At 44.8% G+C, this 14,417-nt stretch overlaps 1 protein-coding gene across 1 annotated transcript in view; it reads left to right on the top strand.

The window, feature by feature from the left end:
• Positions 1 to 14,417, top strand: part of LOC147117669 (protein Jumonji-like) — a 434,885-nt gene that overhangs the window by 222,684 nt on the left and 197,784 nt on the right. Inside the window, 1 exon segment of the mRNA XM_085988853.1 lies at positions 4,871 to 5,021. Coding sequence (XP_085844979.1) covers positions 4,871 to 5,021 — 151 coding nt within the window.

Genomic DNA, 14,417 nt, shown 5'->3' with positions numbered 1-14,417 from the left:
TTGGATAATTTCCCCCTCCATGTTGGAGAAGGTGTCCTCTTTGTAGTACGGGGAATCGATTGGAGGGATATAAAGTGCGCAAATGTAAACATCTTGGGTGTTTGAGATAATCTCCCTCTCAAGTTTGAGCCACATATGGTTTTCGCCCTTTTTTATAAATTTGATGTAATTCTTAAGTTCTGTTTTAAACCAGATCAGTATGCCTCCGGAGTCTCTGCCTTGGGTTACACTTGGTAATTTATTGGAGGGGACCACTAGCTCAGTGTACCCTTGGAGACAGCCGGTGTGTCCTTTTCCTTTATACCAAGTTTCCTGTAAAATGATAATATCTAGATCTTTAGTTTCCTCTATGAACTCTGGGGTCCTACTCTTCACTTCTCGCACTGAAGAGCGTAGACCTTGGATATTCCAGGTCGAAATATATAAGGATTTCATGTTAAGTTTTATCTTTTTCTATGATAGGTTAAAGAGTGGTACGTGTTTGTCGTGTCTAAGTGTGGGGAAAAAAAAGATCACCCCAGTTGTCTACAAAAGTTAATACAATTTGGTTACAGTTCTTTCTATTAATTAGTCCTTGATCCATAAGGCGGAAGTAGATGCTGCTGCACATCTGCTTATTGTCTCTTAATGGATTGTTTCTGTCTGAGGTATTGCGTACGTCCTGTGCATCTCTCCCTCTGTCTGGCTGGTAGCGGTCCTATTCCCCGGTGGGACAGGAGTGGTGCAGGTCTGATAATGTTGTTTTGCATGGGGATCCTCTCCGGTCTCGGTTGGTGTGGTGGTGGTCTTTGTAGTGTTCCTGATATGTACCCCGCTGATCTCTGGTGGTCGGCGGGGGGTCCTCTTGGAGTCTGGGTATGGACCCGGTTAAAAGCGACATCCTTCAGGGCTTTAGCAAAGATCGATATTTTTTGCCTTTGGATGTGGACTCAACAGAAAAAGCTGATCTTTTTCTCTTGCCCAGTGGGATCTCCCATCACCTAAACCAAATGCCATCAACTAACTTGTTTGTCAATCAATCCTGCAGTGAAAAGACAACCCATCCTTTTTTTAAAAAAGAAAAGATAAATGTGGCTGCATAGCATTATACAAGATGCTAAAAGGCAACATTCATCCTCCTGAAAGTGACGATTCATTGCTGGGATGCGGGTTCCACAGTCAGTGGTGGCTATTCTTTGTGGTTGATCCTGAGCAGTGAGTCTTGGGGCTATTTGACTTTTGTGGCCCTCTACATCTGTATCATCTGCAGCAGGAGATGACAGAAACCTGGACTTATTTTATTTTCCTCCTTAACCTGGGATGCTTAGAGATCTGTTGTGGTACCTCTGTTGCAGTCCTTGTTGAAGTTCTGTGATGTGTAGCAGAATTGTTTTGGTGCAGCAGGAGACTTCTGTAAATATCAAGTGGACTTCTGCAAATTCACCTCAAACATTCACTTTTCCAGTGTCTGGGGCTTGTATGAAGGGTAAAGCAAATTAAAAGGTGCCATTGGTGTTTGTGCATTAAACGCATTCTTAGTTCATTGGTTGAGTCAACTTACCATCTTCACTGGCATTCAAATTATTAAGGAGATGTATTCACTGTGCGCTACAGCATTTTTATGTACGTGGTACAGTATTACTGTCTTTTCCAAATTTAATCATGTTTACTGACATTTTTTCTCTTTCCTCCCCCCCCCCCCCCCCCCCCAAAACCTACACTCTCCTGAAAAATTCTTTGGGTGACAGCAGCCCTCTGGTATTTCACCCATTTTTGTTGGGTGATTCTGGACAGTGGCAGGTTATTTATTTGACCATGGAAGACACCACAGCTGAACCAGCTGGCATCCTCACTAGATATCCATGCTTGTACTTTTCTAGCAAGAATCAATGGATGATGAATAGGTGCATTTAATACAGAAATACATTTAAAAAAAACAACCAGCTCGGGCAGTGAGGCCTATTGTAGTGCCCCTGCTGAGATGAGCTGTTTCACCACATACAGAATTTGGAACCTTCCTCGTCTGTACGGCTCAGTATTACACCATTTTCTCACTGAAGCATGAAGGAGGGGACCTACTAATCAAAGGGGTTATATAAAGATGGAGATTCTGGGACTGTTTCCACTGAGGCAGAGCAGGCTAAGAGGAGATCAAATAGAGGTTTTTAACGCTATGAAAGATTTTCACAAGGGGGCCATGGAAAGGCAATTTCCTCTGATTGGGGATTATGTGATGAGAGAGGTCATCAGTTTGAATTTGTCACCCAAGGTAGTTGTGAGAAGTTGGGGAGTAGTTGAGATGGAGACTACTGATTATTTTTATAGAAATAATAAGATAAACTACAGGAAAATGCAAGACTGTGCAGTGAGTGTGGCAGTGGGATTAGTTTTGGATTACTTCATACAGTGAAAGGCTCATATGCTGTTTGTTGATTTGATTCACTATATTACATGGTTTACATTAGAATGGAAACTCTCCAAGTGACCATTTAAATTACATTACTCATCAGGTAGTGCACTTTACATTGCTCAGGTTTAACTGCAAACTTTAATGCTTTTTATAGATTTGACTGCCTTTACAGCATTTATTTACTGTAAAATCTGAGTGCAACAGCACATACTCTGACTTCCTGGGCTTGTTCATCTTTTCAGTATTGCAGCCAAAACTAGTTAACAATCAGAATGAATCTTGCTCCTAACTTCTACAATCCCCCCTTCCCCATCAGGCAACTTTATCGAGTGTTTTTTGCATAGTAAATATGGGAGGGCCCAATGATGGCTTAACCCAATTTGTTTGTGTGTACAGAACTGTTTTAGGTACAGAACTGTTTTAGGAAGCAGCTCTGTACTGCTTGCACAGTCTCCTGAGTGCTGTAGAAACCTCCCTGTTTATATCCTGGGGCTGATTGCACAGCAGGCCTAATAACCTAAAACAGCTCCCATAAGCAGTTGTGTTTGTATCCGTACCCCTGTCCAATGGTATGGGAAGGTCTGTACAGGCCAGTGTTTTCCAGACCCGTACATCCAGACCAAGCTGCTGGCAGCTTGAAAACATGGCCAATTTTGTTTATATTACCTTTGGGGGTTCAAATGGCAGTGTGTGGCCTCTGGAGTCAGCAGCACCACATAGTTTACAGTCCTGTTGCCAGCGTCAGGGCGGTTGGTAATGTGGTAAAATAAACACACTCTAAACTAACTACGTAACTATTGACTTGCTGGAAACTTGGGAAATGAGTTGGAAAATCCACCATTTCTTCCTTTGCCATTAGCTTTAACACTTGTTTACAAAATACTCAGTGACAAGTGAAATACAGAATAAACACGAATTATACTGATTTTAAAAATCTAGCAATCTGGGAGGCCATATGTCTGGTGCCCCATCTTCTAGTTGATGGACTGCAAGATGCATAATAGATTTTTTTAAACATGGGTCCTGTTGTTAGACACTGTGTTGCTCATATATGTGGAACTCTGTTATATGTTGGAGTGGCTGCAGAAAAGTCAATAGCCTGTTCCATATCTCTTGTTTTTTCCTCGAGTCTGAATACACAGGGATAATACTGTGACATTTTAGCTCAGTTGGTGCACTCTTGCCTCTGAATTAGAAGGTTGTGGGTTCAAACCCTACTCCAGGACTGGGACACATAATCTAGTCTGACATGTCAGTGCAATACTGAGGGAATGCTGCATTGTTCGAGATGCTATCCAAGGCACTAAAGTAATGCAGATCAGAAAATTTAGTCTTGTGTGTTTGAGGGAACCGTTTTGTTCGAAAGGTGAGTTAACCTTTCTATATGCCAATCAGTGAGGGATCTGATCTTTTGATTGGATTTTGTTTTTGGGTGGTAGGCTGGGGTTTCACCCATGACCCTGTGGTGTAATTCCTCAATGCTTGTCCTGTTGGTTCTCCCCCCACCCCATGTATTTTTGCTGATGATGCTCCTTATTGTTATAATAAAGGTGTGTGTGTGTGTGTCTATCCAGTGAGCAATGCCCTGGGAGACCTTTGGTTGTGGGTTTTGCAACGTAAAAAGATAGCTACAAACATTTGGATTGTTTGAGATGTCAATTGCAGAGGCATGATGAAACATAATTTTTTTGTTTGGGGTGGAAAATGCACACTGTTATAAGTTTCCTCGAAACGTTTGCATTGCGGAGGTGTGGGATTGTAATAATCTCAATTCATGGTTTTAATATCCGCAGTGAACAGACAGAAAGGACAAGGGCATAACACAAATGAAGGTTTCTGGTGAACAATAGATTAGAGTTTGAGTCACCAGTCATTTCAACTTTTCCTTTTCAGCCGGCACAGGTTTCTATCTCTTGAGCTTTTCTCTGGAATCACCTTTAGTCACAGCTGCCATTATGGTTGACAAACCCAGAAAAGGCCTCCCTCCAGATCAATGGTGCAACTGTGGGGTGTCTCCACACTTTCTTGGGTGTTTTGCATTCGAACTGTATGGCCTTGTCTAGAGCTGGGAAATTACCAAGTAGCCAAGACCCCTTTCCTGAAGGAGGCCAAAACAATGAGGCCTCCCTCACCAACAACACAGCACAGCCATGCAGAGGGAAGGTGGGCAGGCTGATACTGGAGGGAAGGTGGTAAATAAATCACTGCCCAAAAGTGAAACTACCTAACACCACCCCAGAAAAGGTAGGTTGCGCTAGTCCATCATTGCTTGACCACCCTGATCCTGAAGCATGTAAAACTTCTATACCAGTAGGTACATTTATACTGAGAGACCTTCATCAACGTGCAAGTGCCCCTTTTGAAAACAAAGAGCAAAAACTGCCAACGCGCAAAGCTGTTCCTGGTATATTTTTTTAAATAACGGTTTGTTTGTAGGTTGTTGGTACTGTTTACTGATGCTGCAGTCTTTTAACCACACAGGTTCTCTCAGCAATGGTTCCTCAAACGGATCAATACTGTCACCTGAGGCGGCAGTTGGAAATGGGAAAGAGGATGGGTCACACACTTCGCAGAAAGGAGATGGAAATGATGCAAGCTCATCGGAAAATGAAGATGGGCCAGTTAGAAAGAGGTTAGTGCTCCCTTGATGTTGGTTGGTTTCGTTCAATGAAAATGTGAAGTGATCTTTAAGATCTTTCAGTCTTAAAGATCCTAGTTTTCTTCAATTTTAAAATATTTCCCAAAAATATGAATCTGTTTGCTGAATGGAATAGCTGTAGAGAAGCCCCTCTTCTGGATAAGGGGTTCCCAGTCTGCAGGCCCTGAAGCCAAGGAAGCTCGTCGTATTTGAGCTCTCACTTCTTATTTGCTGATTTGGCCTGATTGAATTTTGTTAGCCTTGAGGTTTGGAAAAGGTTATTTTTTCCCCGCACTTTATCATTGGTGGATAAATCCTAAATCGGAACCCCAGGATTTGATCGTATCAGCAACTGGGAAGACATGCAAATGAATGGGAACAGGGATTTAAACTCTAAGGGTTAAAAATTGGGTAGCGCCCCCCCCTGCCAATTTTCCCAGGTAGCGCCCAGAGAGGGAGGAGGGATGCTACTGGAAGCTCCCCGCATCCCTCTTGGGACGTTGCGAGCCAATATTGCGGTGCTATGTGCGGTATTGCAGGCTTTACTCCCTTTATTAAAGGGGAGGAGCCTGGCGCAGCACGTCCTGGTGCCCAGCTCACTGAGAGCAGCTGCCACCCTGCGGGTGGGCTTCACAGGGGCCAGGGACAGCAACGGGGGCAGGCTGGCAGGCGGCCAGCAACAAAAATGGCTGCCCACCACCTCCACTTTAACTAGTCCCGCCCCGGCCGCAAGTAGGCCCCCCTGACCCCGGCAGACATGGAATCCGGCGGTAAGTTGGGGGGCGACACCCAATATTGCAGCCGGGGCGCTGCGCATGGTGATGACGTCATCGCTGGCGGCGCAGCACCGCGTGTCACTAATGGTTAGAGCCACTAACCCCGGGGGGGGGCATTCTGGAGGGGAAGGGTGAACAGCCAGTTTTCGTGGTGCATATAGGTACCAACGATATAGGTAAAAAATGGGATGAGGTCCTAAAAGCTGAATATAGGGAGTTAGGAGGTAAATTTAAAAAATAGGACCTCAAATATAGTAATCTCAGGATTGCTAACAGTGCCACGTGCTAGTCAGAGTAGAAATAGAAGGATATTTCAGATGAATACGTGGCTAGAGGAATGGTGCAAGGGGGAGGGATTCAAATTCCTGGGACATTGGAACCGGTTCTGGGGGAGGTGGGACCAGTACAAACTGGATGGTTTGCACCTGGGCAGGACCAGCACCGATGTCCATGGGGGAGTGTTTGCTACTGCTGTTGGGGAGGGTTTAAACTAATATGGCAGGGGGTTGGGAACCTGTGAAGGGAGACAGAGGAAAGGAAAGCAAGGATAGAAGCAAAAGACAGGAAGGAGAAAAGCAAAAGTGGAAGGCAGAGAAATCAAGGGTGTAAATCAATCAGGGCCACGGTAAATAATAATTCTAAAAGGACTAAGAGTGTTAAAAAAACAAGCCTGAAGGCTTTGTGACTTAATGCGAGGAGCATTTGTAATAAGGTGGATAAATTAGCTGCGCAAATAGATGTAAATGGATATGATATAATTGGGATTACGGAGACATGGCTCCAGGGTGACCAAGGCTGGACATTCAACATCCAGGGTTATTCAATATTCAGGAAGGACAGGCAAAAAGGGAAAGGAGGTGGGGTAGCATTGCTGGTTAAAGAGGAGATTAACACAATAGTAAGGAAGGATATTAGCTCTGATGATGTGGAATCTGTATGGGTAGAGCTGAGAAATACCATGGGGCAGAAAACGCATGGAGCTGTATACAGACCCCCAACCAGTGATGCTGAGGTTGGGGATGGCATTAAATGGGAAATTAGAGATGTATGCAATAAGGGCACAGCAGTTATCATGGGTGACTTTAATCTACATATAGATTGGGCTAACCAAATTAGTAACAGTACTGTGGAGGAGGAATTCCTGGAGTGTATACGGGATGGTTTCCTGGACCAATATGTCGAGGAACCAACTAGAGATCAGGCCATCTTAGACTGGGTATTATGTAATGAGAAAGGATTAATTAGCAATCTTGTTATGCGAGGCCCCTTGGGGCGGAGCGATCATAATATGACCGAATTCTTCATTAAGATGGCGAGTGAAGTAGTTGACTCAGAGACTAGGGCCCTGAATTTAAATAAAGGAAACTACAGTGGTATGAGGCGCGAGTTGGCTAGGGTGGATTGGGGACCATTACTTAAAGGGTTGACGGTGGATAGGCAATGGCAAACATTTAAAGATCGCATAGATGAACTACAGAATTTGTTCATCCCTGTTTGGCATAAAAATAAAACAAAAAAGGCGACTCGACCGTGGCTAACAAGGGAAACTAGGGATAGCATAAGATCCAAGGAGAGGACATATAATTTGGCCAGAAAAAGTAGCAAACCTGAGGATTGGGAGCAGTTTAGGATCCAGCAAAGGAAGACAAAGGGATTAATTAAGAGGGGGAAAATAGAGCAGGAGCGTAAGCTTGCAGGGGACATAAAAACTGACTGTAAAAGCTTCTATAGATATGTGAAGAGAAAAAGATTGGTGAAGTTAAATAGGTCCCTTGCAGTTAGAATCAGGGGAATTTACAATGGGGAACAAAGAAATGGCAGATCAATTAAATACATACTTTGGTTCTGTCTTCACAAAGGAGGACACAAATAACCTCCCAGAGATGTCGGGGAACATAGGGTCTAATGAGAGGGAGGAACTGAATGAAATCAGTATTAGTAGGGAAATGCTGTTAGGGAAATTGACGGGATTGAAGGCCGATAAATCCCCAGGGCCTGATAATCTACATCCTAGGGTACTTAAGGAAGTGGCCCTAGAAATAGTAGATGCATTGCTGGTCATCTTCCAACATTCAATGGTATCTGGAACAGTTCCCATGGATTGGAGGATAGCTAATGTAACCCCACTATTTAAGAAAGGTGGTCGGGAGCAAATGGGGAATTATAGACCGGTAAGCCTGACATCGGTAGTGGGGAAAATGCTAGAGTCCATTATAAATGATGTAATCGCAGAGCACTTGGAAAACAGTGACAGGATCGGACAAAGTCAACATGGATTTACAAAAGGTAAATCATGCTTGACTAATCTACTGGAATTTTTTGAGGATGTAACTGGTAGAATAGATAAGGGAGAACCAGTGGATGTTGTGTATTTGGACTTTCAGAAGGCTTTCGATAAGGTCCCGCATAAGAGATTAGCGTGTAAAGTTAAAATGCATGGGATTGGGGGTAAGGTACTGACTTGGATAGCGAACTGGTTGGCAGACAGGACGCAAAGAGTTGGAATAAACGGGTCTTTTTCCGAGTGGCAGGTAGTGACTAGTGAGGTACCGCAGGGATCGGTGCTTGGACCCCGGCTATTCACAATATATATTAATGATCTAGACGAGGGAACTAGATGTGACATCTCCAAGTTTGCAGACGACACAAAGCTGGGTGGGCGTGTGTGCTATGAGGAGGATGCAGAGAATCTCCAGTATGATTTGGACAGGTTGGGTGATTGGGCAGATGCATGGTAGATGCAGTATAATGTGGATAAATGCGAGGTTATCCACTTTGGTGGCAAAAACAGGAAGGCAGATTATTATCTGAACGGCAATAAATTGGGAAAAGGGGAAGTGCAACGAGACCTGGGTGTCCTTGTGTACCAGTCGCTGAAGGTAAGCATGCAGGTGCAGCAGGTGGTTAAGAAGGCAAATGGCATGTTGGCCTTCATAGTGAGAGGATTCGAGTACAGGAACAAGGATGTCTTGCTGCAGTTGTACAGGGCCTTGGTGAGACCACACCTTGAGTATTGTGTGCAGTTTTGGTCGCCTTATCTGAGGAAGGATGTTCTTGCCATGGAGGGAGTGCAGCGAAGATTCACCAGACTGATACTTGGGATGGCAGGAATGATGTATGAAGAGAGATTGGGTCAATTAGGCTTATATTCGCTGGAGTCTAGAAGATTGAGAGGGGATCTCATTGAAACTTATAAAATTCTAACAGGACTAGACAGACTAGATGCAGGAAGGATGTTCCCGATGGCGGGGGAGTCCAGAACCAGGGGTCACAGTCTAAGGATAAGGGGTTTAGGACAGAGATGAGGAGGAATTTCTTCACCCAGAGTGGTGAACCTGTGGAATTCTCTGCCAAACAAGGCAGTTGAGGCCAATTCATTAAATAATATCAAGAAGGAGTTGGATATATTTCTTAAGGCTAAAGGGATATGGGGAGAAAGCAGGGACAGGGTACTGAATTTGGATGATCAGCCATGCTCTCATTAAATGGCGGAGCAGGCTCGAGGGGCCGAATGGCCTACTCCTGCTCCTATCTTCTATGTTATGTTTCTACTAACCTCCCGCTGAAGTTCGCGGGAGGCATTCGTGGTGCCGTGCCCAGGCGCTAGTTGATTTGCGCCCTGTTGGCGCTCTCTTAGGGCGCAAATAAACTGAATTTAGCCCCCTAAATATGGCCCCCAAGGCCCCATGGAACATGTCTTTGTGGCCATAACGACAAAGGCTTGGATACTGGATTAGACCATTCTACCACTGAGACAGCGAAAGGGATGTGTTTTTAAAAGTACGACAGTTTTAACTTGCATCCTGCTGAATACAGGGAACTCTCTTTTTACCAGCACCTAAATAACCGGAAATCTCTCTTAACCGACAAAATTCAGGAGTAGGTTCAGGTAAGTTTTACTTCATATTAGTGGCCGTGTAACCGGGGTTCCTGCACCTGTTGCCATGAAACAGGGATGCCTGGATCTGTGGCCGTGTACGGGGCTCTCGTACCTTAGTAAGTATACCTCTCTGCAATCTGGACTTTTTGATCAACCGGCAGCATGCCGGTCCCGTCGGTGCCAGATTAAAAAAAAGTTTCCTGTAAAAATATTGTATGCAGCAGGCAAATGCCATGACAGGCAGGTTAAAGGGCCATTGTCACATTTTTGGCTTGGGGTCAAGAAAGTTGACTTCACGCCATGGTAAGAGTTGAGGTGAATAATTATGGTATGCAAATATTCGTTCTATTTAAAGAGCTTGGCTTGATGCTTCTATTTTATGTAACAGTGGAAGAATGAACTACAAACATTTTTAAGAAAATAAGGTGATAGTAACTTGTTAACAGTAATAATTACTGGGTTATGAAATCAGATTTTAGTAAGACACGCGCATGCAGTAAAGTAATGAGTCTGAGTAGTTTGAGATATGAATGTCGTCGTATATTGTCCTGCATTTTTGGACTGAATACATTCCCACTTGTCCATTTATTCCCTCCTTTTCCAGGAATGCGTCTAGTTGTCATTTATACTTTGTGTTGGCCTGAATCAGTTGGTAGCACTCTTTTCTCTGGCAGAAGGTTGTAGGTTCAAGCCCAACTTCAGGAGTTAAGCAAATAATCTAGACCGATGCTTCAGTGTAGTGCTGAGGGAATGCTGTATTGTTGAAAGTGCCATATTTCTGATGAAATGCTAAATCAAAGTGCCATTTGCTTGTTCAGGTGGACTTAAAAGATCCCAAGGCACTATTTAAAAGGACTGTAGTGTCCTAGCCCTCATTCCGCCCTCCAACAACACCACCGAGGCATATTAACAAGTTGTTCATCTCACTTACTGTTTATGGAACTTTCCACAAAATTGGCTGCTGTATCAGCCTACATAACAACAGTGACTGAAAAGTTGCACCTGAATTCATTCTTTCTCTCTCACCTGAAGTTTAAATTATTTTGCATACTAGTTTTTGGTGTCAAAACTCATCAGTATGAGGAGGAACTACTTCACTCAGAGGGTGGTAGGTCCATGGAATATGCTGCCCCAAAAAGCTGTAGAAGCTACATCATTACATAAATTTAAAACAGAAATGGACAATTTCCTAGAAGTAAAGGGAATTAAGGGTTACGGGGAGCGGGCAGGAATTTGGACATGAGTCTAGGTTCGGATCGGACATGGCCCTGTGGGTAGCGGAGCGGGCCCAGGGGCCGTGTAGCCTGATCCTGCTCCTATTTCGTGTGTCTAATTCTGTTAGATTCAGGAGATGGTTCTGTGATAGTAGATTGGCGGTTAGGATCAGATCAGCCATGATCTTATTGAATTGCGGAGCAGGCTCGAGGGGCCGATTGGCCTACTCCTGCTCCTATTTCTTATGTTCTTATGTAGAAGCAATTTTTCTGGATCATTATCAATGACCTTGTATAATTTTTAAAAACTTCTTGAGTTGACTTCCTTCTATTACGTCACCTTGAAATGCTCTCTTTTTTCCAGTGAGGACAGGCCCAACTTCCTTAACCTTTCCTCATAACTCAGATTCCTTAGATATGGTATCATGGTTCTCTTGCACTGCATTTTCTCGAAGCCAATAACTTCCTTCCTGTGGTAGTATTTAGAGCTGCATGTGTAAAGAGTAAAACTGAAAAGTGTGTTTCAATCATGGCATGATGATGATATACAGTCTGAAATAAAATGGAAAGCTTTTGTGTACAGTATCAGAATATTAGAAACCGTTTCTAGCCTGTCCAGAGGCAAACCAATAGCTCAATTAGATTAAAATGAAGAAAGTTGCTTGGTTTCACTATTTGATATCATTACATCCCACACAGCTGTTGGTGACCAGGTCGGAACTGGCCTTGTATGAAGGGAGGTATTTATAGTCCGCAGATGTGAGAAGCGGAGATAAAGAACCCATAGTGGTTTTAGTGAAATATTAAAATGCCTGGGCTTATTCAGAAAAACACCCTACAATTACAGTGTGACTCTCAGCAGAGTGACTAATGAAATGCCACTGTTTCTTTCTGCGGGTGTCTCCAGTGCATCTTTCTGGTTTTGCCCTGGGGGGAGGAGTTGAGGGGAGAGGATAGAGATAGGTGCATGGTTCAACGTGAGCCTTCTGATTTTCCTTCTTTAATGTCTCTGCTGTTAATTGGAATCGATTGGACACTGGTAGCTGTTGAATTATTACAATAATATAGTTTTAATCTGGAACTCTTAGATTTTTTTCTATTTTAATGTAGCTTGGGGTTCTTAACTTCTTAAAATGGAGGATGAGTGTTTTTTAAAAAACAATAGAACTATATACCAGTAGACTACCCTTTATCCGGACTTCCGAAAACCGAAACCCTCTAAAAACCGAAGGTTTTTTCGTTCAGCGTAAGTCGTGCGTACGACTTACGCTGAACGAAAAAACCTTCGGTTTTTAGAGGGTTCCGGTTGCGGAAGTTCGGATAAAGGGTAAGTCGTGCGCACGACCCCCCGCCGACCCCCCCCGCCAGCCCCGACAACCGCCGGCCCTGACAACCGCCGACCCCGCCGCGGACCCCGCCGGCCCCGACAACCGCCGACCCCGACAACCGCCGACCCCGCCAGCCCCGACAACTGCCGACCCCGCCGCGGACCCCGACAACCGACAACCGCCGACCCCGCCGCGGACCCCGCCGGCCCCGACAACCGCCGGCCCCGACAACCGCCGACCCCCCCCGCGGACCCCGCCAGCCCCGACAACCGCCGACCCCCCCCTACCCCGCCGGCCCCGACCCCGACTGACTTAGGCTGAGCGTCAGCGTAAGTCGTGCGCACGACCCCCCCGCCGACCCCCCCCCCCCCCCCCCCCGCCGACCCACCTTCCGAAATCCGAAATTCTCCTTTATCCGAAACTCGGCTGGTCCCGAGGTTTTCGGATAAAGGATAGTCTACCTGTAATATGAATGAGGGATTGTGATGAATTTTTAAATTGAGAGCGAGGCAGTCCGCTGATTCAGTCACCCACAGGCTTGTGTTGTAGCTGTACTGCTCTGCTGCAACCATCCTTAGTTTAAATCCCGTTTTATATTGCAGAATATTTAAAGTAGAAATAGTTCTGTAATTATAATTGGTCCCAGTGCACTTGGACTAGGGGAGTGTGGGAAACAAATTTAAAAGTAAATTAGTCACCCTGATCAATACCCAGTGACCTAGTTGGAAAGGTCACTGATGCTATGAAACCATTCTTCCCTCGTCTGTTTGGCTCAGTACCTTATTGGGTAATGTCTTTACCCACTTGGCTTTTATGGAAGCTGATTTTTTTTCTGTTTAATACTGCCGCCTTTCCTCCCCCACCCAACCACCCATTTAAAAAAAAAAACACATTCACATCCCCTTTAGATTATTTTGCAGTGAGTACCAATCTTCACTAGAGGCCTGCACTTGGGCCTCTGCAATGCTGTTTTATAGTGGAATGCTAGGAGCTGTGCAATACTCCAAAAAAAAAAAGTAGGGATCATATATACAAGATGGCCACTAATAAATCCAATAAGGAATTCAGGAGAAACTTCTTTAGCCAGAGAGTGGTTAGAAAGTGGAACTTGTTATTACATGGAGTAGTTGAGGCGAATAGCATAGATGCATTTAAGGGGAAGCTAGATAAACACCTGAGGGATAAAGGAATGGAAGGTTATGCCGGTAGGATTAGATGAAGTAGCATGGGCATGGAGGCTTGTGTGGAGCATAAACCAACATAGACCAATTGGGCTGAATGATCTGTATCTGTGCTTTAAATTCCATGTAATCCTATGCAGTACTTTATTCAGAAATGCCTATCGGTGACCTTTTCTCTCTCTCTCCTGCCCCCGGGTCCTTCTCAGTTCTAGTAAACTCGGTAGATAATACAACCTACTGCTTGAGAAGCACAGTGCACAGACGCACTAGAGAGCTTAACCATGTGTCTTGAGTGTTTTTGATTAGAAAATTGTATTGCCTTTGCATCCTATATCAATACTTTAGTTACCAACAGCACTGCTTACAGTGCAATTTCAAACTTATCTTTTCAGATAGTAAGGTAGGTGGCTCTGTTCTCCATACATTCACTGAGACTACAGAACAAACGGGAAACTGTTCAACCTCCATCACCTCCAGTCCAGATCCAAGGTCGTCCCATCCTCTATCATCAATTTTACATTATGCAGATGACGCTTGCGTCTGCGCACACTCGGAGGTCGAACTCCAAACCATCGTCAACACCTTCACCGAAGCGTACGAGAGCATGGGCCTTGCAATAAACATCCGTAAGACAAAGGACCTCTACCAACCTGCCCCTGCCACACAGCACTACACCCTAATTATCAAAATCCACGACGAGGCCTTGGACAATGTGGACCACTTTCCATCCCTCGGGAGCCTACTGTCAACAAGGGCAGACGTCGATGACGAAGTCCTTCAGTGTGCCAGTGCCGCCTTCGGTCGCCTGAGGAAGAGAGTGTTTGAAGACCAGGACCTCAAACCCAGCACCAAGCTCATGGTCTACAGAGCAGTAGTGATACCCGCCCTGCTGTATGCTTCAGAGACATGGACCATGTACAGCAAGTACCTCAAAGCACTGGAGAGGTACCACCAACGCTGTCTCCGCAAGATCCTGCAAATCCATTGGCAGGATAGGCGCACCAACGTCAG

The sequence above is a fragment of the Somniosus microcephalus genome, chromosome 5, assembly GCF_052327205.1.
Source record: "Somniosus microcephalus isolate GS21.2 chromosome 5, FLI_Smic_1.0, whole genome shotgun sequence".
Taxonomy (NCBI): domain Eukaryota; kingdom Metazoa; phylum Chordata; class Chondrichthyes; order Squaliformes; family Somniosidae; genus Somniosus; species Somniosus microcephalus.
The sequence above is the reverse complement of the archived record's forward strand: the minus strand, read 5'-3'. Positions and strand labels throughout refer to the sequence as shown.